The 24781-nt window shown below is 40.0% G+C and overlaps 2 protein-coding genes across 2 annotated transcripts in view; both read left to right on the top strand.

Moving 5' to 3' along the window:
- pik3r2 (phosphoinositide-3-kinase, regulatory subunit 2 (beta)) overlaps window positions 1-7379 on the top strand; it is a 46087-nt gene extending 38708 nt beyond the window's left edge. Inside the window, exon 16 of the mRNA XM_080034829.1 lies at window positions 255-7379. Within this exon, the coding sequence (XP_079890955.1) occupies window positions 255-462 (208 nt within the window). The 3' untranslated portion in view covers window positions 463-7379. The remainder of the gene's footprint in view (window positions 1-254) is intronic.
- Window positions 7380-10240: 2861 nt separating this feature from the next.
- On the top strand, window positions 10241-23010 carry LOC307255671 (gamma-interferon-inducible lysosomal thiol reductase-like). The gene is made up of 7 exons (XM_080034409.1): window positions 10241-10481; window positions 11098-11286; window positions 11941-12015; window positions 20756-20842; window positions 21179-21331; window positions 22554-22622; window positions 22763-23010. Exons 1-7 carry the CDS (start codon window positions 10350-10352, stop codon window positions 22829-22831), a joined length of 774 nt encoding a protein of 257 aa, XP_079890535.1. The 5' UTR covers window positions 10241-10349; the 3' UTR covers window positions 22832-23010.
- Window positions 23011-24781: the final 1771 nt, after the last annotated feature.

A 24781-nucleotide genomic window follows, 5' to 3' on the forward strand; every position in this document is an offset into this window, starting at 1 on the left:
TCTGAGGCAGTTCTAACACTATAACACAAAGTGTCGCGATTGAGAAGCCAGTTTGTAAGTGAGCAGAGAGGTATAAATGGAAAACCAAAGGTCGATAGATCTTTAAAAAAGTATCAGTTTTGCCCAACCAATGTTAGCAGTGCAAATGCAAACTCTTATGTAAATAAAAAGAGTCTAAACAGCAGGACCACCATGTCTAATTATTAGGACAATGTAGAGCATCCGTAAAAATTATCTTTGTCCTCTCATTCCAGTGTGGAGGGTGACGCCAAGCACTGCGTCATCTACAAGACGGCGACAGGCTATGGATTTGCTGAGCCCTACAACCTGTACTCGTCCCTCAAAGACCTGGTGCTCCACTACAAAAACGTTTCCTTGGTCCAACACAATGACCAGCTGAATGTAAATCTGGCCTACCCAGTCCTGGCCCGCTCTCAGAACCAGAACCAGCACCCCAGATGAACTATCCACCAGCAGTGTAGGATGCCAGCCAGGGTGGGGAAACAACATTTTCACTCATGTGAAACAACATTTTCGCTCATGTGCATTGGGGAAATAATTATCCTCAAAACTGCTTGTTTTTTAAAGTGGCGATTAAAAAAAAAAAAAAAAAAAACACACCCAAAAGCCACAATTTATAAGTTTTTCTGGCTCTAGCTTGGTTCTACTTTCCCACTCTGACCCCTGTCCAGCAAAGAGCACTCCTTGCTAACAGCATGGCTTCCAAATAAGCACACTACTACCAGATACCAAGCACTGTACAGTTAGCCTGGCTGACGCAGTGAGTTTTAACTTAAGGAGAGTGTTGCATTAGCCAGCCATGACTGTACAGTGTCAGCTATGAAAAAAGTACCTTTTGATACAGAGAAGAAATTTGTTAAAAGAAGACAAAATAAGCACACGAAAATGTTTATTTTTTTCAAGATCGTGGAGAAGAGAGAACCAGATGTAGGGACGATGGAAAGATGTACAGGAGGCACTTCTTTTCTTTTTTTTGCCTCTAATGCGCCATAACTGTCTACAGACAAAGGCCCGATCTGTCATCTTCAGACTGCCTGCAAACTCTCAGTCGACAAAAGCCTGGGCTGTCATCCACTGACAGGACTGGCTTGGCTAAACCAGGCTGCTCGCTTCACACCTGAAGGCGGCTGAGAAACCCGTGGACCAGACAGGTGTAGTCACTGGAGCCGAAGGGGGAGGGATGGGGAGAGAAACTGCTGGAGTTTGAAGCTTCTAGGGTTTAAAAAAAGAGGGATTTAATTTAAAAGCTTGCTTAAGTGCCATAGTAATAGCTTTGAATGACCACAAGCCTGTGTCACTAGAACAAGGGTGCACGTCAAGGTTGAAAGAAGCAGGGAAGGAGGAAATGAACAGCTGGCCACAGACAAAGCTACAGCTTTGAAATATAAAGACATATAGGTAAATATATTTTTTTGTGAAACGGTCTTTAATTCCAACTGCTTTGGCTTGTTGCACTCTCTCAGTGGGCCTCATTTTGCATTGACAAGGTACAACATGCAGTAATTACTGTATCACAGGATAGAAATGTATAGTACATACTTGGTTTATTGTGAATACAGAATTACTTCTTAGTCACAATACGCTAGATGGAGAGTTACATTGATGAATGCTGTACCACATAATTGAGGTTTCCTTCTAAATGGAAATTGTGGACGTCTTTGTTTCAAAATTCCTTCTTTTTTCATCCTCTTTAAAACTGTAGAACCTGTAGCCAATGACTTAAGGCCTAACTGTTAGTGCTCTCTTAGGTGTCTTATATGCTAAAGACACTTGCAGAACATCATTCTATGTGATTATTGTATCTTCGGTACTGTATTTGCCTCGTCTCAACTTAGATTAGACTGTTCTAGCGGTACAACGTTCTTGCAGATGTTAATTGTTGTTCTTTTGATGCAGTTTTACTCACGGTACTTCCTGCTTCCTGCCCTCACGCCTGACCGTTCATTTCATCACAAGCTTGACTCACAGAGCTGTAGAACATTGATGTACAAAAAAAAGAGAAAGAAAGCAGTAATATAACTCATGTACAGTATATTTCAGACACACATGCAGTCGGTGTACGTTACAGTTTAATCGCTGTTTCTTTATGTTTTCAGAATATTTGCTGTGTTCTTAGATCTATTTTAGGATGTGCAGTATCCAGCTAATGTGAGCCAAATGAAGGATGTCTTTTCATGTAGCAAAAAAGAAAAGAGAAAAAAAAGAACCAGTCCTTTTGCCATTTAGCATTGCCTCTGTGGTCTGAGAGATTATCTAATACAGCATGTGTTGAGTCCTTCATTTGGGTTGTTGTTTTCCTTTTTTCACTTGCCACCAGTGGTTGATCATTAGTATTATTTGTAGTGCATTTACAGTATGATGTGTGGTTGTGCAGTACTATGCAGAACACAGTCGCATGTTGGTAGTACGTTTTAGATTTAAAGACCAAGTTATTTGATTAGTATCCTCCCTCTGTTCTGTGCTATGACATGCATTTTCATTTGGCTTGAGGAAAAGATTGTACCATCTTTGTTCTTTGTCACTTCAAAAGTAATCCATTCGTCTAGAGGCAGGGTTGTTCAGAAAAGAGGCTTCACATGATACCTCTTTCAAATTTGATATACTTATTTGCTTTCAAATGAATATGATTAATCTCTCAAATTTCTTACATACAGTAAACTCAGATTGCCGAAAAGAAGAACAATATTTTTGAAGAAAAATATTGAAGAATTAAAAGTAATTTCAAATAGAGCGTTGTAGAAAAATGTGCACTGTTTCTTAAGGTTGCATATTTGGTATTTTGGATTGAGTTTTTTTTTTAGGAGAGAAAGCATTGGAAGGTTTATTCCAAAAAGGGGTTTTTCACCTTCTCTTTTCAAGTCGATAATGAGTTAAAATCAAACCCATGTTTCTTCTTAGAATCTAAGCTATTGCAAACAATGCTTTTCAGCATATATCTGTTTTTGAAAATGCTGAGTCACAAATTTGAGGTAGGAACATTTCCTTTTCCAAACCGACCAGAGCCACTTACAAGTGAAACTCAAACTGAAAAGTTTAAATCCGGACATCAGTTTGATTTCAGTCAGGACAAATCAATTGTACTGTACTTTGCACAGTTCTTGGCAAAAAGAAAATCCCAAGACACAAACTGGAGGTGACGGCAGTGTTTCTGATAAGAGGGCTATAAAAACACGCAAGTGAAAAAAGCTATAAAAAAAGTGCCTTTAGTTGTTGTGATGAGCTTGTATTCTCCTCCTCGTCATTGGAGCGTTGCTCTACAAGATGTTGCTACCACCACCACATGCTGTGTCCCATGATTCACACATTTGCCATTTATAAAAGATTCAATGGTATCTGGCAAATTAGCATAGTTGTGTGTGGGTGTGTGTGTGTGTGTGTGTGTGTGTGTGTGTGGTTGTGTGCGCGCGTGTGTTAGAGCAAATCTGGGCATGATATAGATTAGAGAGTGAAAAATGTTAGTTGTGTGCCTCTTTGTTGTTACATATATAGTTGTTACATATTCCTTCTTTCGATGGTGTACAGTAGCTTGGTGCTCTCTCTTATTGTGCACCAAAGCTAGATTTTTTTGGTGTTTTTTTATTTATTTTTTATTTGTCTGGCATATTTTTTTGAGAGAAACTCAGATAAGATAGAAATGTGAACCGTACACATCCGTGGCCCAGCCCAGTTGTTTGAAGCTAATTTGATAAGCTGTCAAGTTAATACATGCAGCATTTCTCAGTGTTTTTTTTCTAAGTGTCATTTCCTTTAGGAACAAACACTCTGGTTGAGTCATCTGCCACTGCTGACACATCCATTATCCAGTTTGTTGGACCAACACTTTTGTGACTGCACTTTTTTTCCCTGTTCCACACACTCAAACTAGTGTGTCTAACGCCCAACAACCATAAACTTACAGACAGTGGTGAAGCTCAGTTGTCAAACGTGTTTTTAGTTTATGGTTTTAATGTCTTTCCATACAGTATATATGGAGTGATTGACATGTTTCTTTATGATATCGGATTATACAGTGTACAGTATATGCTTTTGTTTTTGCGGTCAACAACTGTCGTGTAATTCTGATGTTTTTGACTGATTATAATGTTTTCATTATTGACATAGTTTTACGATATGAACAGTGTGAACTCTTTAATACTTTTCAAACCAACTTTAATGGGGAGCTTCTTGCTCAATATGCAATTTGTGTCTGCACAGCAACATTGTCCAACTTTACAAAATCATGAATATAATAACATTTTCCCTAAAGAGTCAGTACAACCAAATTACGAAAATAAGTTTTTTGCATTTTCTACAAGCGACATCTAAACATGCCGATTTCAGCCTTTTTAATTTTCATTGGGGTGTTTATAAACCAGCCATTTGCAAACATGTGAACAAAGAAGTTCATGAACCAGCTGGTTCTGCTCCCATTTAAGCAATTCTCTCAACTTTTTGAATTGCTGAGAAGGGGAAAAAACGGAAATGGTTTGTTGTTAAGATGAGCATTTGTTGCAGTGTAGGTAAACACTTTCATCCGCAGTAAATGCCATGTCCATCACAAATATTGAATAGCTAGAAGCAATGCAACTTAGCAGTGAAACCTGGCGAGGCGGGTGTGAAACAAGCAGAAGGTGAATACTTTATTGAGCTGTGACTTAGAGTATAGACTTTAATCCCACTTTTGGTAGATGTTACTCTTAAACTCAAAGCTTTCATCCTGCTCCTCTTTTAGATATGCATTCGTTTTGGAGCTTCTTGGAAACATTTTTTTCGATACGACAAAATCATTCAAGGAATTTAATAATTTTTCATTGGCTATGGTACACTGTAAATTATATTTCTTGAAATGGCCACACACACAAAGCACATCTTTCACTGACTACAAAGAAAACACATATATTTGGTGTCTATTAAAGTTTGAAGAATGAGAGACATACTAGAGAATAAATATTTTCAAATATATACTTAGATATCTATATTTTTGGATGATGTAATCCTGATTTGGATTGTGCTTGAAACCAATCAGAAAGAGGTTTTGATGTGAACATGATCTTAAGACTTGCTCCACGGCTGCTTTTTATCCGAGCGGTTTTTGAAACGCAAGCATTTTTTTACTAATCGGCTGCAGTGAGCTTCGTCGTGATCAGCGGCAAAATTTGCGGTTACAGTTGATCGTCATACTGTACATGTAATCTATTAAGCATGATTTTATCAGGTGCATTCAGTGGATGAAGCAAGCTTATGTACATGTGTTAATATTTACAGAGCTGAGTTTATACTGTATGTTAAACGCAGTCTTGGCTGCTTTGCATTTATTAAGTAATAGAGAGTTTTTTGTTTTCTTGAACGTTAGAATCTGTTTTGTCATGTGGAAGATTCAGTTTTTTTCTTCTTCATGTGAGTAGACGGAAGTGTTAAACTTTGCACCAAAAAAGACACACTTGGGATGCTGCCACAGAGATCCACCACAGATGGACACTGGTGCTGTAACAAATTGAACCATCTTACCACTGTATCTTCCTCTGATTGATCTCTGCGGTCGCTGAAGGGTGTTGGTTTTTTGTGCCTGGACTTTCACACACAGGCAGAAAAGAAAAGTAAAGAAAAAAGGTACATGACTCAACGGTTCATGATCACTCCCTGTTGCAGATCTTTTTACATGGAGCAATGATGGCATTAGAAAGTGTTCTTTTATGGTGCCTGAGTATGTTGTTGTTTTTATTTTTTATTTTCATGTGGCTTTTTAAAAAAGCTGTTAAATTTGTCTGTCCATGTGTTGGTTATTTTGTTTGTTTGTTTTATATCTGTTAATGATAACCTTACAGAGCCTATAAAGAAAAAAAATAAGCTAGCTTGAAATTTTTCCTCCGTACAGAAAAAAAAGAAAATACAAATGTTTACAAGATGTAATTAACCAAATAGTACATACGTGTTTGAGAATCAATCTGTCTGTCCCTCAAAGTGGCTGTGATAGATTGGTTTATATTTCATTATTTCCTGTCAATTTTAAACTTGAAAATGTTATGACTGCTTGTTCTGTTTTTTTTTTCTGTTTCAGTTTTTTCCTAACAGTGCTCCCTCAATTACAAAATGATACACTCAACAAGATGGTTCAACAAGATACATTTTTCCATACTTAATACTGTAGGTATTCATTAGTATTTGCCATTCTTTGCCTGCTGACTACTTCACCTTACACTGAGCCTTGTTGATGCAGGACTGAATCGTAACTTGAGATGCTGTCGCATCTTTTCCTCTTTATTTTATGTACAGTACAATAGATTTCAGTTTTACTCTGCCAGGCGTTTATTGGATCAAAGAATTTATAGGGGGTGATATCCGCATGTTGTGAATAACAATATAAAAAAAAGGAAAAAAAACACACTACTTGTCGAACGTGCTTGAGTATAATTTTAGTATATAAAAAAAGTTGGAAATTCAGGAATAACTATAAAGAGGCATTTTATTATTGATGTTGCACTACACAACAAATGACACTCAAATGAAAAACTGAATCTGTAGATTTTGGTAGATTCACAAATTTTTAATACCAAAAGTTACCAACTATAGTCTCAGCTTGTGTGTGATTTCCTATTTAAAATACAACAACGTTAACAGCTGCACTTTTATTTCCCCTTTTTATCAGCCTGTATCTAATCTTCTCACATCATCTCTCCTCAGTCTAGACCTTAACCTGAACGGTTTGCCATAATGAGTTGATTTTTCTGATTGACGTTGTAGTATTTTTCACTGGTGTACAGTAGTTCACATGCAAGACCCAACTTACACGTTGGAGACGAAGATAGGAAATGATCCATTTGGTGACGACGGCGACAGAGCAGCAACATTTTAAAACTTGTATCCACGTTTTAACCGAGCAGCAACAATTTGAAACTTGTGAATCCACGTTTTTACACGTATAATAAGGCAGCCTCTTGTCTCCTTTGCTCTACCATGTCGCCTAACAAGTTGCCTGGTGCATCAATTCCTCTACAGCAGCAATAGATATGTGGTTTTTAATGCATAGTTAATGATGTGGTCTTCTTTCTGTAAAAATAACAAAAACAATTAATGGAAATGTATGGGGCAGTCAGATAAAGCTACTCTACACCAAAGTGCAATTGAACTCAGAGGGAGCACTGTTGTTACAGCCAGTAGATGCCTATTGGTTGAGGTGTGCCCAACCCCTATGCATGAAAAGATGGTTCTCCTTTTACTTCTTGTGTTACCCTCCCTCTGTTGGTCTGTCTTAATTCAGAGGCGACATTTACTTTCTTTGTCTCTCGTGTACAGCTTGCTTCAGAGTTGTGTTTGTCCTCAGACAGGTACTCTTTCATCTGTACGGTTATTTCTTTAGGCTGATGCAATGATTTAAAAAAGACAATAAAAGATAAATGAAATGAACCTCACTGCTGTCTGGTTATTTGCCTCTTTACTTTCTCACACTAACATACTTGTTTATGAGTGTCCTCCTAGGTATACTCTGTCTCTGGCTGACTTTTCTGGGCTTAAATCATGAGGGCACCCCTTATTTGTAGCACTTACTGAAAAGAGATTTGTGGGCAAAAACTAAACATATTGCACATAACTTAAATTGTATGTATGTTTGTCAAAAATGTGTGATTTGCAGTGTTTATCAAAAGACCACACTTTGTTTTACCATGAGATATGATCAAAAACATACACTCAACAAAAATATAAACGCAACACTTTTGTTTTTAGGGGGCGGCAGTGGCGAAGTGGGTAGGGAGCGCGCCTCTGGTGTGCAGGGTCGGAGGTTCGATTCCCCGTCTCCCCGCCACATGTCGAAGTGTCCCTGAGCAAGACACTGAACCCCGAATTGCTCCCGATAGTTAGCTTAGTTAGCTTAGCACCGTAGTGCTAAGCCTACCCTGCGTGGTAGCTGCTGCTATCGGTGTATGAATGTGTGTGTGACTGGGTGAATGTGTACAAAAAACAATGTAAAGCGCTTTGAGTCTGTGATAAACGGAGATATAGCGCTATACAAGTCCATTTACCATTTACCATTTTTGCTACCATTTTTCATGAGATGGACTTAAAGATCTAAAATTCATTCCAGATACACAATTGTACCATTTCTCTCAAACATTGTTCACAAATCTGTCTAAATGTGTGATAGTGAGCACTTCTGCTTTGCTGAGATAATCCATCCCACCTCACAGGTGTGTGCCACATCAAGATGCTGACCTGACATCATGATTAGTGCACAGGAATGCCTTAGACTGTCCACAATAAAAGGCCACTCTGAAATGTGCATTTTTTTTGCTTTATTGGGGGTCTGGGGACTCAGAACCAGTCAGTATCTGGTGTGACCACCATTTGCCTCATGCAGTGCAACACATCTTCTTCGCATAGAGTTTTTCAGATTGTCAATTGTGGCCTGTGGAATGTTGGTCCACTCCTCTTCAATGGCTGTGCGAAGTTGCTGGAGACGGCTTATGGTGGAGAAATGAACATTCAATGCACGAGCAACAGATCTGGTTGACATTCCTGCTGTCAGCATGCCAATTGCACGCTCCCTCAATGCTTGTGGCATCTGTGGCATTTTGCTGTGAGACAAAACTGCACATTTCAGAGTGGCCTTTTATTGTGGACAGTCTAAGGCACACCTGTGCACTAATCATGATGTCAGATCAGCATCTTGATGTGGCACACCTGTGAGGTGGGATGGATTATCTCAGCAAAGCAGAAGTGCTCACTATCACACATTTAGACAGATTTGTGAACAATGTTTGAGAGAAATGGTACAATTGTGTATCTGGAATGAATTTTAGAACTTTAAGTCCATCTCATGAAAAATGGGAGCAAAAACAAAAGTGTTGCGTTTATATTTTTGTTGAGTGTAGTTATTAATTTCCACAGGACACACACATTGACACACTAGTGTGTGTGTTTTAACTCTTCTAATGAAAGCACCAAGCACACAGCAATGCACCAACAAAGGCAGATATCTTTGCAAATGTATTATGACAAAGGAAATGCATTTGACATGTTTGCTAGCCCTCAAGGACATACAGTCAAAGCGTTTCGGTGACACAAAATATAAACATACCTTTTGTTTGCTTACAAGAATCCTTCACAGAGAATCTTTGAGATCCATCAATTTCTCTCTTCCCTTGTTCTAATGATAACTGTTCAAAGTGAGGTCTATCAATGTAATCAGAGTTGCCAAGATTTGCAGAAATATAATGCAATGGATTTTTTGATATCATTTTAATACTGTTCAATACTGTTCTCTTACAGAATTCCCACAGTTCTGCACACTGTAGGTCAGTATGGCAAAAGGCATACAAGTGTAGAAGTAGCACAGATAGATTTCTGCATCTGAAAGAAGCTGGTCTTTCAATATGATGTTTTAGTTTGGTCTGTAATGTCACACTCCTAAGTCAAAACACAGGTACAACAGGGTGAGTCATGCACAGATGTGGTGTGTCATGTCTGCTTTTTTTCTGTCTTTGTCCTGCTTTTAGAGGCATTCTGTGAGAGATCATGTGCTAGTCACCAGGTAAAAGCTTTCATAATGTCCAAGGGTCTGTGCTTTGCTGCAGTGTGTGTGTTTTAAGTTATGCTGACTCTATATGAGCAAGACCTATGGACTAAGGAAGTGAGCAGAGAACTGCCGTCTCTTGATAATGAGTCAGATCGGATGATGTGTCAAAGTCCTGCCAAGGAGACCATCCATTAAAGCCAGAATAGCAACAACGTGTGGTGGAACTGATCACAGGACTTAGACTCAAGAAATGTTCAATTGCCTAATGTGTCTCTTTCTGTGCAAGAATATCTCTCGTACATGACTACATGACTTACCAACCTCAATTTAACCTCCTCTGTATTTGAAGAAAAACACATCAATGCATGTTTTAAAAGTAATAAAATAAATAACTTTATTTATTTAAAGTTTTCAACCCCGTCCAATTTCCATTTTTTTTCTCCTATACTGTCCATCACATGACTTCCTTCTGAGATGCTTAATATCGAGGTGAAAGCAAACAAAATCATTTTCACTGAATGAACTTTACTGTGTCAAAATGTTGATGATGGGAAACAAATCTGCGCGCACAAATCTCATGACATCTTGATTAATTTATGTGGGATCCTGTCAGTTTCCTCCAAATCAGCCTCAGCCAAGTTGAGAGCCACGGATTTCTTCTAGTTACAAGTGACGCTGTCCTTGTCATGTGATTGAGAGCCAATCATGAACTGAGTAGGCTCCACGAGGAAGTAGCAGTGCGGTATTTAAAGTTGCAGTGCAGTTGTTTACAGGTCAGTGTGGTTGCAAAAGTGGTTTTCTCGTGTCAAACTTAAGCCCCGCGCGCTTCAAACTAAAGATGAAGGTCCTTCTGCTGCTGATTGGGGCTGTTTGGTTAAACTCTAAGTACGGCAGCGGCGCTCCCTCCTCCTCATGCACTCATCCTCCTGCGAAGTGGTGCTCATCGATGGACTCAGCTATCCAGTGCGGGGTAAGACTATTACTGTGTAGTGGACCTAAGGTTAGGACGGCGTTTTTACCATTTTAGCGGCAAAGAAGTTAGCTAACTTGCACAGGTGGTAACAGATATAACCACATTATCTCGTGTCGTGTGTATTACACCTATTGGGAAACAGACAGCTTATTGTTTTAACAGGAACTACCTGGGCGGCTATGGGGAGTTTTAAGCAAAAGAGGAAGTAAGAAACCAAATAACAGTCCCCAATGTTTCCCGTTACATTCTTTAGTTCTTCACAAAAAGCCCCTGTCTCTCCCTCTCCGCGGATATGTCAAACTAAACGGCGCACGTCCCTCAATTCATAATCTCATCCAATCACGGATAATTTGAGGTTCTGTACATGCCCAGTTGCTTTAGTATGTGTTGAACAGCTGATTTTGCTTTTCAGTGTCAGTCATTTAACACGGATATAGAAGGATATTTCCATAACAACTCAGTTAGATTTTAAAAAACGAATAAAACTAAGTTGACCACCGAGCTATTTTTATATTGCCTCCAAATAAGAGATTGCCTCAGTCATAGAGAAACAGAGTGAGAGCATTCACACAGAAGTTAACCTCCTCTCTTTTCCCCCAATTTTTTTTCCCAGGTCTTGAAGCACTGCCTCGAGTCTAACTTCACCAGGTCGCATCAGAGAGAAGGCCAGGTCCAGGTGGGACTTTACTATGAGAGTCTGTGTCCCGGCTGCAGACTTTTTCTAACTCAGATGCTCTACCCCACCTGGCTCCTGCTGAATGACATCATGTCTGTTACTCTGGTGCCCTACGGCAATGCACAGGTAAGCAGTGAAACAAGCAGCTTGGGTATACCACTGGGATTGTAGTTTCTCTATAAATGAATGAGAAGTTAAAGCTGGGGTATGTGATTTCTGATTGGTCAAAGTTAACATGAGCTGTACACTTTGACCTATCAAAGCGAGGCTCCGATTCTCTGTTCTCAATAGCTGTTGGGACTTCACTTTGGCACAACTTTGTTGGTGTAGAGCGTGTCAGGGAGGGACCAAAGAGAACAAGAGGAGTGGTTGAGGTATTTGGATGCAAATCTCTATCCCAACTGCCATTAGCCTCATTTGAGATGTCGCCGTCTTGCTAAGACCTGCGCAATTATGACGCTCGGCTTGCTGAGCGCACAGCATTTTTGCAGCATTTTTGTTGTGCGCTCAGCAAGACGCGCATCATAGTTGCGCAGGTCTGAGCAAGACGGCTCCAAGTCGAACGAGGCTATTTTCTCCCCAAATCCTCCACCCCTTTAGCTTTAATGTCACGTTCTTCTTTCTTTTTTTTAAAGTTCCATGTGTGGTCACAAAATAATCATGAAAGTGGATTTCCCTTTAGCTCAACTGGAGAGAAAGACAATTGGGAAGTTTATCATATTCTCTGTGGCAAAATTTAGGATTTAAACCAATAAATCTGTTGTATTTACCCCACCCCAGGAGACAACTGAGGGAAAGAAGTATGTTTTCGAGTGCCAGCATGGAGAACAGGAATGTCTGGGCAACATGATCGAGGTAAAGTTACAACTCAAGCGGCGCACAAAGGAAGAAACCTGCTGAATAATATTGTAACTACAATTTGGAAAACCACGTATTTTTCCTCGGTTTAGTAAAACTAGTGCAATGCCCTTAGGAAGCAGTAGCTTATGCATGCTTAAATGTAACCCGTCTATCAAAGTGGGAAACATAAACAGATGTAGCATACACATAGGCAGTGTCACACAGTCATTGAAATGGCTGTCACATCGCTCGTCAATGTGACTTATGTTCTTTCTTTAATATTTTTTGCGCCATATCCTCTATTCTTTATGGACAAAGCAGGTGAAAATGTTTTTTTATTGGTAATTGCAGCTTGAAGGCAGCAGTATTTATCTTTGCAAACAAAATGAAGGGCATTTTTGCATCTTACATAGTCTTTAGCTCGTTTAGGTGTTAGTTTGTAACGAATTAAAACAATTCTGTGTAAACGATCATGTTTACATTCACCGGTAGCAGAGCTATCCGAGACCGTGCTAGTTTAATTATTGACACGCTAACTGAAATTAGCTTCACTGCCGCGGAAGTGTTTAACTATAGGCTACATTAACTCTATAACAGTGAAAATAGCGTAATGTGATCTTTAATGCTAAAGCGGACAGGTTTGAAGAGTTTGTGATGTCTGTGGAAAGGTTTAAGAATGTTTTGTTTGGAAAGTTGGGTCCATTGCAGGGTTCGACATAACGTATAGCCCGATGGCCCCGGGGCCAGTAAAATCATATGCAGGGCAAGTTGATTGGCCAGTCACTGTCCCGCCCGGGCCAGTGACTGGCCAATCACAGTTCAGTATCTTTTTGTAGACTACATCATGGTTCATTGAAATGCGCGTTGAGAGTCGGAATGAAAGCAGTGTTTATTTAAGACTCAATATAATAAACCTAATATAAAATATATTTTTTAATGAAAGGCCAGTGGACAACCGATGCGTGGGCGTTTTGACAGGCGGAGCAACAAGCGGGTGCACTCTCGCTCCGTTGGCAGAGCTGCCTACCGTCCGCCTGCGAGTCGACAAATCAATCGACTTGCTTTGCCCCCTTTCTTTCTTCCCACAGCAGAGGTTCAGGTGCAGAAAATTATAACTGCGCTTTTCCTTTAGCTGCCGCCATTATGTTACAGTATTTGCATGCAAGCCCCAATGGTAATACAAATGAGAGGCTTTATTTAAACGCTGTGACTGCGTCTCCGGTGATTGTGTCGGTTGTAGACAGAAACCAACGGAGGGACTCCGCTCACTGTACAGTTCCTATAGTCGCGCAGTTTGGCACTGTGTTTTCAGGCTTGAGACATTCAATCAGATCGCGGAAGTCTTTCCCATTGAAATCGCTAACGGGGGGAATATCCCCGGTTATTATTTTAGCCACAAACCACAGTTCATCTGCGTGACGGCTCACTCGCTGGCGAGATCACACGGTGAAACGCTGCTGTGATCGGACGAAGGCATTGTGTGTTTCTAAGGTGATTTAACGTCATAGTCTTAGACGAGCGTTTAGCATTATGCTGCATATTTTGCACTGCATTGTTTTTTATCAATAGTTTGAAAAAATGGTCCCGCACTGGACTCTTATGTGAAGCTGACACTTCATGGAGAAGTGACACTCGCTGCGCGCTCACGACCAGACGTGAACTCGCATATACGGTGAAATCTCCCATTAAAAAAACGGCATAACCCCCTGATTTTCGGATTTCTATTCTATTTTTAAAGTCAACTTGAGCGCAAGTGGAAAACCGGTCATTCGGTCATTCACATCCCTAATGCATAGAGAAAGTAATAAAAACAGCCTACCACACCACAAAGACTGATCAGACCTTCATCTCTTATTTTTTTTTTATGTTTGAACATGACTTCTGCAGGTGAACTATTCATTAAACTGCCCAAATTCAAGAATAAAAACAACCATCAAACTACTGGACTTTAAAATACTGGCCCACTCTTTCAACATACTTTCAGTTGTAGGCTTCAAATTCAATATGTTTGCCTGGTTTTATATTATGTGTATGAGCAATATCAACATTTCATATAATTAACTAAAAGAAAAATAACCAAATCTAAAGGGAATATATATACTGTTACAGTATAGATATTCCCTTTAGATCTGGTTATTTTCTTTATTTTTCTAATACAGGTATTATAATGATTGACACTAAATTATGAAGAAAAAAAAGTGTGTGCAGGGCCAGTGAAAATATACAAGGGGCCAGTAAAACTCGGATCCACTGGCCAGGCGGGCCAGTAGGAAAAAAAAGTTATGTTGAACACTGCATTGAATGTGGAAGTAACACCAGGCTATGTCGGTCTGCTGTGTGTGTCCCGTTCGGAAATACATGCTTTGGTTTGCAGCGGCCAATCAAATCAGAGGGAGGCGGGGTTTAGCCTATTTTATTATTATTATTTTTTTTTTTTTTACTTTACATTTTATTGACAATAAGCAATACAACAGCTGCCAGGGGGTAGCTTACAGAACTGGCCGATAGGCCTATATAAAAATACAGATAGAAAAATAAAAAAACAGCATTACATTAAATAAAAACATTATATAAATGACATACATAAAGTGTTTTGATAGCTTTCTTATTTTTAGAGTATATAATATTTTTCATATATTGCTTGGTTTCTTTTTCAAACACAATAAATAGAGGTTTCTGATTAGAGTACTTACATTTATGAATATGCCATTTAGCTAATAAAATAATAAGGTTTATAATAAAAAATTGGTTTGTTTGACTAGGGGTGTAATTAAAGAAACCAAACAATATGTTCAACACAAAGGGAAAAATTGGGGTCAATGAAACGAGTGATAAAAGTGCAAATCTCTTTCCATAAAAGATTTGAGTGGGAACAGTTCCAAAATAAATGAGATACATCTTCAGGGTACATATTACAAAATGAGCAATTGACATCTATATCTAATTTAAATCTTTGCAAAAATATTTTAGAGGGATAGTAACGGTGTATAATTTTAAAAGATACCTCTTTCATTTTGTTATTGATCAAAAATTTTGATGGTAAAGTCCAGATTTTTTTTCCAATTAAGGTCAGCTACACAATTATTCCAGTAGGCAACTACATATGGGACAGAGACTATATCATTTTGGAACAATGATCGTATTCCACAATTATTGTTACGTGTTCCAGGGGAGAAACGAACCTTACCAACTGCAGACTCGGTAGGGTCAAGAGGTAGTAAGGTTGGCTTAACCCCTGCTGTACTTCTTAGTAGTATCAAAACTCCTGTAGGGATTGCATCCATGACGATAGCGAATTCCCTTGGAGGAATTGGGATACCATACTCCATCAAACATTCCTGATATGACATTAAAAAACCATTACAGTCGAGCAGTTGGCTGACCAGGTGTAAACCATGTGCAAACCAGTTCTCAAAAAATAAAGATGTGTTCTTGTACAATATGTCTCTGTTATTCCATATATAACATCTTTGAGGAGAGAAATTATGTTTATAAATCATAGACCATGAGAGAAGCATCTGCTTGTGAAAGTTGGATAATTTTGTAGGGATTTTCTCAATATTATAATTACAAAATAAAACAAAATGCAGGCCCCCTAATTTGGAGAAGATAAAGTTAGGAATGAAATTCCAAATTGAATATGGATTCTTTATAAATTGTTTTAGCCAGTTAATTTTGAAAGTGTAATTTAAGGTTGAAAAACCAAGGAAGTTAAGGCCACCGTTATCATACGGGTTCATTATCACAGCATTTTTAATATAGTGGCTTTTATTCCTCCAAACAAAATTAAATAACATTTTGTCAATTTGTTTAGAAGTCTTTTTGTTTACATCCAAGGATAGAGCTGCATAAGTGAGCCGGGAGATGCCCTCAGCCTTGGTTAGAAGGATTGATTTTGTTACTAGAATCATTTCATCAAACAGCCCAAGTGTTTGAATAATTGAAACTGAGTCAGGCCTTCTTGAAAGTAGGTGAAGTTTACTTGCAAACAGCATACAAGGGAATCAACAATGTATCTGGGTTGGTACATGGTTGAATACCAAGAAATGAACAGTGTACATGGGATTATATGTAAGAGAAGGTGGTGTGTGCGCAAACACACACTAAGTTTGGTGTGTCCAGCCCTTGTTTTGCTGGCGAAAGCAGAAATGTTTTTAATTAGGTAGATATTCCCAGAAATTCATCTCAGCTGGTATTATTCTTCATACAATGTCTGATAACAGAATATGGGAGTCATTTCTCCCCAACCACTGTGCACATGAATGCGTCATACCTCTGTATGTGCCAAAATCTTATTAGGCAGTTTCTTCTTCAAGGCTAAACAACAGTTGTCTTAGCAAAACACTTTGGGGCTGTTAGTTTACTGGGACAAAGTTCAACAGGCAGAAAGCATGTATTGTGCATTAAAATATTATACAATCATAAGGCAAATTAAATTCTGTTAACAGATTTAACCTTTTTTTTAGTTTTGTCAATAATAGGGTTGAAGTTCAAACCACATCTGGAATCTCTATCTTTGGTAATAACAACTCCTAGATAGGTTATAGAGTCCTTTACAGGAATATTACATATAGATGGTACATCGCAATTTTTAAGAGCAAGCAATTCACATTTTTTAAGGTTTAAATTTAGCCCGGAGGCAATGGAGAAAGTTTTAATTAAATCAATGGTTATAGGTATCTGAGAGGCATCCCTTAAAAAGAGTGTTGTATCATCAGCCAGCTGACTGATGATGACCTCACCATCAGCTATTAAGATACCTTTAAGTGGACTAAGCTTTATGGATTCAGTGAGTAGTTGAGTACAAAGTAGAAAGAGGTAGGGGGAAATTGGACACCCTTGTCAAACAGCACGATTTAAAAATAATCTAGGGGAAGTACCAGCATGTAATTTAATTGAACAGTTTCCATTTTTGTACATAGTTTTGATTGCATTGTTAAAGTATGAACCAAATCCAAATTTCTCTAAGGCATGGAAGATAAAGTTATGCTTAATTGTATCGAAAGCCTTCTGAAAATCTAAGAAAATAATAAAACTTTCATCTAAACATAAATCTGAATAGTCAATTAAGTCAAGAACTAGTCTGACATTATTGGAAATGTATCTGTGTCTCATAAAACCTGACTGGCACTCATTGATAATTTGATCCAAAACAGTTTTAATCCTTTTTGCAAATATCTGTGCAAACACTTTATAATCATTATTAAGAAGGCAGATTGGACGCCAGTTATCAATAAGGAGTTTATCTTTCCTAGGTTTTGGGATAAGAGTTATGAGGCCTTGAGTTAACGTGGGTGGGAGGGTTTCATTATCTACACATTCTAAAAAGAGCCCGAGGAGGAAGGGAGCAAGTTGGTCAGAGAATGCTTTGTAAAATTCAGAGGTGATACTGTCTGTTCCAGGGGACTTATTAGGGGGCCAAGCCCGAGTAGGGCTGGGACCGCGTTTTGCAGAGCAACGCGGTTCCCAAGCCCTGCGGGGCAGGGAACCCTATTGTTCTTGTAGGGATTATTATTATTATTATTTTTCTCCGCGTAAAAGTGGTGCTGCAGCCCAAACCGTAAAGGTTTGGGACATGCCACTTCCAGGACATATCCACGTCCGTACCCCGTACGCAGACAAAAAAATTCAGACATCCCAGCCACTAGGTGGCGCTACAACAAAGGAAAAGGCGTTTTGGGCTCTAACTTCCGCACCGAAAGTCTGACAGTCAAAAACTTTATATCCACAGATGCCCACAAGTCAGCTGCATCTTTTGAGATAGGCCACGCCCATTTGCGTATATATACATTTATTGCTACATCGCAAAAACTGTGTCAGTCACCAAAACATACTCCTCCTACAGTTTTCTCACGATTTGGACGAAACCAAAAGCATTATGCTCTCCCGACTCCCACGAGCAAAGGAAGGTCAAATGATTTTTCTACGACCATCGGAAGACCAAACGGTAGCGCTTTAAAGATTCGCGAAAATTCCTTTAAAAAAAAAGGGGGGGGGGATTTTCTTGAAACTGAAGGGAGACTATCATGGGGCATACCTGAGCCTATGGCCAAAATATGGGCAAGAAATTCCTTTGTGGGCCGGACTTATTAAAAAAAATAGTTTTTCAATTTTGTTGCCTGTTTTCGCCATTTCCTAAGTCTTTCGGCGGGAAAATGGGAAAATTCAAAAAATTGTCTTTACAATGGAGAGGATGACAATTTGATTTTGCTATAACTCCCCAACCGAACATCGCACATTCAAAAACTTGATATTCACTTGTTTGGTACATTGAGCTGCATCTTTCTATCTAACGTAGTTTTGCGAATGTCATCCATAGGGGGCGCCAAAACCACAAAAAGCAAAGGAAACGCGTTTGGGGCTATAACTCCCACACCGAACATCCCACATTCAAAATCTTTACTTCCCCGGATTCCGTGAAGCGAGGGGCCGGCGACGCGGACGACGACGCCCGATCCCGAGTCGCGTGGGAGGCTTGGCCCCCGTTCACAACTGCTTGCAGTTCTAGTTGAATTTGAGATGTCCAATAGCAAGTTTCACTTCCCCTAGTGTTATAGGTCTGTCACAGAAGTCTGATTGGTCGTTATCAATTGTTTTTGTTTCAGTGAGAGAATCTAAGAATTGGAGGGTGGACTCAACTTATTCTTTGCAAGGTATTCGCAGGTCTTCGCCTTCTTCCACAGGAGGTCCCGCGTGGATCTGTTTGTGAAGCGGATGATGGTCGTTCTGGATCTTCTCACATTTTCCTGGTACCTGCCAAGCCGGGGTTTAGCCTATTGGGACATACTTTTACTCTCTTATTTCATCATAACATTGCGCCTTGATCTTGCCTCTTGCCTTTTATATCTGTCGCATCCCTGTTTGTTTTCATATGGAGGCTTCGTCGATGTGACGTCACTTCATATGCGCACTGGATTGTGGGTCAGAATCGCCCAAATAGGATGCAGTTTTCAACACTAACAATCTTGGCCGGATGAAGTAGTACATCCGGGTACTTCTAACTGTTCTAAATCTGGCCACAAGAATCGGGACATCCTAAATCTTTTTTCTACATACTATAGAAAGTATGCGATTCGGAATGCAACCTACTTCATACCCGTCGTTACTGTGGCCAACAGTGCGCGCATGTATTCTCCGCCAGCATGATATAAATGTGATAACTTCCACATATTTGGTCCAAAAAAACCTCACAATCAATCAAGGATGCATACCTTCGTGCCGTGCACAAGCCATATCCGGAAGCAATCTGACTAACAGTCCGAAGCTGTATCCCATTACAGAGACTAGGGCTGTGTCTTGATTCAGAGACCACGCACTTGGTAGGACGCAGTCTCGCGGTCTATGAAGGCTATAGCCTATGAAGGCCGATTTTAAGGCTGGTTTTAAGGCCAACGAGCCTTGTTAAACGAGACGGTCTCCGCAGGTCTCCGTTTACGAGCATTTCCGGTTTACGTAACAAGCCGTTACCTTGCGTGACGACTCGCCGCTCCTGTGCTGCCTAGCAACCCTGATTGCTGCCAACGGAGACAGCCCTGTCAGCGGAGCAAAAAAGAAAAATAAGTTGTCTACCAGACGAAAAGAAAAAAAAGTACAATAAAAAAAGAAAGGAAGATAAAAGTTAAGAAGATGGAGCAACACGTTGCTGTTTTGTTATTTTTTATTTTATTTTATGCAATCTCTGAAAAAAACGCAATGAATCTTGGGATATGTTGGGCCACGAAGGATACATCTGATGCAGCCTTCAAAACTGCTTCAAAACCGTGAAACGAAGGCTGCATTTCACGACCGCATATGAGGAGCCTTGCAAGGAGCCTTGCAAATGGGACAGCCTTTGCGCGCCGCTATGACGCAATCGGTCTTCAAATGCAGCCTACGAGGCCGGTTCCAAGACCGCAACCCCTGAATCAAGACACAGCCCACGTCCTTGGAAGGACGCGGTCTCGCGGTCTATGAAGGCTATAGCCTATGAAGGCCGATTCGAAGGCCGAACCAGGGCCGAACGAGCGTTGTTAAACGGGACGGTCTCCGCAGGTCTCCGTTTACGAGCATTTCCGGTTTGCGTAACAAGCCGTTACCTTGCGTGACGACTCGCCGCTCCTGTGCTGCCTAGCAACCCTGATTGCTGCCAACGGAAACAGCCTTGTCAACAGAGGAAAAAAGGAAAAGAAGTTGCCTACCAGACGAAAAGAAAAAAAAAGTTCAAGAAAAAAAGAAAGGAAGATAAAAGTTAAGAAGATGGAGCAACACGTTGCTGTTTTGTTATTTTTTATTTTATTTTATGCCATCTCTGAAAAAACGCAATGAATCTTGGGATATGTTGGGCCGCGAAGGATACATCTGATGCAGCCTTCAAAACCGAGAAACGAAGGCTGCATTTCTCGGCCGCATATGAGGAGCCTTGCAAGGAGCCTTGCAAATGGAACAACCTTTGCGCGCCGCTATGACGCAATCGGTCTTCAAATGCAGCCTTCGTAGACTGCAACCCCTGTATTGAGATTCACCCCGAGAGATATGCGAGCCACAGGAACACAGACACACACACACACAGACAGACTGACGTTTCCTGCTTTATAGATAGATAAAGACTTCAGTGATTGCAGCGCGGATACATGGAATTCTGGGTGTTGTGAAAGCGCTGTAATCGCTCAGAGAAATGCTTAGTCTTCAAAATGTATATATGTTTTTTAGTTAGACAGTTATTATTGTTTTATAATATAACAGTGCTGACACTTTATTATCTCCCTGTTCCTCACAGACCTGTTTACTGAATGTGACCAATATGGCTTTCCCAATAATCTACTGTATGGAATCTTCCACTGATGTCATCAAGGCAGCCAAGAGCGTAAGGGACGTGTGTGTGTGTGTGTGTGTGTGTGTGTGTGTGTGTGTGTGTGTGTGTGTGTGTGTGTGTGTGTGTGTGTGTGTGTGTGTGTGTGTGTGTGTGTGTGTGTGTGTGTGTGTGTGTGTGTGTGTGTGTGTGTGTGTGTGTGTGTGTGTGTGTGTGTGTGTGTGTGTGTGTGTGTGTGTGTGTGTGTGTGTGTGTGTGTGTGTGTGTGTGTGTGTCCTTCTGTTTTTGCCATTGTCTGAGGGTCTCTCCGCACCATCATTTCTGTTACTGCTGAACATATTATTTTTCATTTGAAGTTGACTTGTGTCCATTCCGTTGCATTGTTTTTAGTGCGTGGCGCTCTACAGCCCTGAGTTGAGCTGGAAGACCATCCAGACCTGTGTGACTGGGGATCAGGGAAACCAGCTGATGCATCAGAATGCCTTGAAGACCCAAGCCCTGAACCCTCCACACAAATATGTGCCCTGGATTACCATTAATGGGGTGAGGCTCCAGTGTAATTCGAGGCACAACCTATGTTCTCTGTGACATTCTGTTAAAAAAAACATAACTAGCAAACTGCTAGAAACTAAACAGCTTCAGAAGTTAATAGAGGACAGGCTTTCTAGTGATATGATCTTGTGATTATTTTGGCACTTGGTCCACCCACAAAGTCACAAAGCACAGCACAAAAAAATAGTAATACTGCAGCAATCTGAGACCAGTAGCATGATGACCACTTTAAACTGGAGTTTGCCCTCAAGTCTATCCTTAAGAAACTAAGAAAGAAAAAGAAAACACATCCTTTCGTCATCGAGACTTTGACTTTGTTTGTCAAATTAGGCTATTTCTCGAGATTCAAGCTATTTATTTGTCATATGCCTAAAAATAACAGCATTCTTTGGCCATGAAAAGTTATTTTGAATATTTACCCCTGTCAGTACAGTGTGAGGTTGTACAAGGCCACATACTATTACAAACTTCATTATATCATACATTTTAGTGACTTCCATTAGGGGAACATTGAATAATTGTACAGATTTGAATTAGGATTTTTTTTTTTTAATGTATTCCCCAAATGTGTTTTCTTTCTATCTGGTATTTATGAAAGCATTGCCACCGTTGTGTATGTAGTATGAAGGGAGTTCAATCATGTTGAATCGTGGGAGAATCCTATTTTTAACAAAACACTGTTGAGAAATCATACTTTTGCCAAAGTAGCGTGACATATGGCTTATCAGATTATCTACACTTTTACATTTTTAAGTTTAACATTTTTACTACGATAACTGATAATTCATCTTTGGCAATGGGCCTTTGCTTTTTTTGTTTGACACTAGAGTGTATTGATCCTGTCTGCCTAACCATTATACATCACATGCAGTAGTTTTGACCAGTGCAGTCAGTTACTAAACAATTGGAACCTGCGCGAACACTGACAGCAAGCAAATGCTATAATTAAACTTTATACAGTATGTACTAAAGTTAGTGATCGTCACATTTTTTGCTGAAGCAGACGCATAACTGCTATCTCACGTTAATGTTGTGTAGGTGAAACATTCACTCTGACTTGTGATATCAAAGGCTTTCTTTTTTTTCATATGATTTTCTGTCATTTTTGACCACAGCAGTAGATCCACTGTGGAAAACAGTCAAATGTGTACCTGCATTTTTTGCTAAAAGTTTCCTTAACCTTTGGGATACTACACTATTATTTAATTTACAGGAGCACACAGACGAGCTGCAGGACAAGGCATCAACTTCTCTCTTCAGTCTGGTCTGCAGCATGTACAAGGTACATTCAGTTTTAATCAAATACGCACTTCTGCCGTTTTAATATAATTTATGTGTGTGTGTTTGTTATAAAAGCTCAAGCAGTTCCTAATTTTTTCGACTTGACCTTTGACCTCTTACAAGCCCTTCATGTTCTTCCAGGGCCCTAAGCCTGCGGCCTGCGGAGGAGGCAAGGGACACTTCAGGGGAACCTACAGCCCAAAGGAGTGAAGGAGAAGCACTGCACATGCCTGTGTGCTGGCACTGCTCCAGGTGTGACCACTAAATAAGGAACACTGAAGAATGGCATCAAATAGATTTTTTATGTGTCTTTTTACTATCTGTTTCTAAAAAGGGAAAACAAGCACCTCACTTTATAATTTGCTGAAACTCAATACAATTTACTTTCTAAATAAATGTGTCATCATTGAAATGTTATCTACTGCAGTGCAAACCATAAGTGCTTCCTGGAGCACTTTGACTCAATGATAGTGTTCTGGGGCCTCATTTATAAAGCTTTGCGTGGGATTCACGTGGAAGCTGGCGTACGGAAGAAATGTAGGATGTACGTGCGAACAAAAATATTCGGATTTATAAAACAGTGCGCACTCACGTCCTACGCCTGTTTCCCTTTATAAATCACAATCAACTCTAAATGTGGCGCAGCCTTTGCGGGCTTCACGTACCGCCCATATTTACCCATACATAGTCATCGACACGCCCGAATTAATATCATTTACTGAGTGCATGAAGGCGGTAGTGGCAATCGCCGACTGAAAGGGAAATGGAAAAATAAACTCCACACGGTGTGGATCACTGCGGTCACCCCGAAGTAGCCGTTGGAGAAGTGGCGAACAGGGAAAATATAGTTTGGTGGCAGTGTGAGCGTAAAGGCGATAGAGTGCAGCCTGTGGCGATCTCTGTGAACGCTGTGGCCGAAATAAAAAGAAGTGATCCGACATAAAAGTGGACGCAAACAAGTGCATATCCTCACTCACACAACAGTGTTTGTGCCACGAGCGGGGGGCACTGAGACCCCCCATGAGATACAGATTCGGAGAATTCATCCCGGGGCAGTGACGGGCGGCGGAGGGTTAATAATAAACTTCACAGTCCCTTTCAAAACACAATCGCGACGTGCTTAAACACAAAGAAAAACACATAAATAAAACGGACTAAAAGCCGTGAAAAAAATCACAGTAGCCTATGTGATGTACAGTATGGCTTATCATTAGTGTATGAAAAGGTGCACTCCTGTCTGCCTGACTGAGGCATCGAGAACAGCGTCAGTGTAAAAGTAATAGGCTGTATTCCACCTCAATATTATCAGAATTAATTCCACAACATGCAGATAGGTTATTCTTTAATAACTGCAGAGCTTATTCGAACGTTGCTATTTTGTTTTTATTTGCACTCATATGTCTCCGTTTGTAGGCTATTTAAGATCCTAATTCGTTTTGTTTTTGTTAGTATCACTCCATGGAAAAATCCGTGGAGGCATTTGTTCATTAGTTGTAAGAATGGCTTCATCCGTTTTGCAAAGGAACTCCCAATATATGATAGACCTACATGGCTTATAATAGGCCTATCTGGATAAATTTTACACAAACACATTCGTTCTCGCACTTCATACATGTGCCGACGGAGTCGCCGTTTCTCCTTTCTCCACTTTCTGTGCGTACGCATGGGTCAGAGTTTGCGTGGAGGACCGCACATCTCCCGTCAAGTTTGGTTTTTATAAATCCCAATATTTGCTTAGAAATTGGCGTGCGCCCTCTTCTGGGCGTACGCAACGTTTATAAATGAGGCCCCTGGTATTTACAGTGTCCTCTGCCAACTATTGCCAGAGACAATGTTCTCATTGTCCTTTAGATGGTGCCATATCTCATAACCTCATCCTAAGTCAGCAAAGTGCAGTACATATACACAGAGGTTAGAGAGAACAGTTTATCATGTCATGAATCTGTCCTGCTGTGTTTTACTGAATTGTTGTCTTTTTATTCTGAAACCACTGTAGTCTGCCAGATCATCACCCTTCAAAAGGTTTTAGAGAGATGATTTAATGTCCAATAACACATAGTATGCTAAATAATACCCACTACACATTTTAATAATCAAACTATATATTATAAAGAAAAGCCTTGATAAGAAATGAATGATAGCATAGGTTGCAACTGAATT

This window comes from Ammodytes marinus (assembly GCF_949987685.1).
Source record: "Ammodytes marinus genome assembly, chromosome: 9".
NCBI lineage: Eukaryota > Metazoa > Chordata > Actinopteri > Uranoscopiformes > Ammodytidae > Ammodytes > Ammodytes marinus.

Bases quoted from the DNA above. Each gene is read 5' to 3' on its own strand.
- LOC307255671 (XM_080034409.1), top strand. From the start codon at position 10,350: ATGAAGGTCCTTCTGCTGCTGATTGGGGCTGTTTGGTTAAACTCTAAG. The intron at 10,482-11,097 runs GTAAGACTATTA...TTTTTTTCCCAG, and splicing joins ACTCAGCTATCCAGTGCGGG to GTCTTGAAGCACTGCCTCGA. The intron at 20,843-21,178 runs GTAAGGGACGTG...CATTGTTTTTAG, and splicing joins TCATCAAGGCAGCCAAGAGC to TGCGTGGCGCTCTACAGCCC.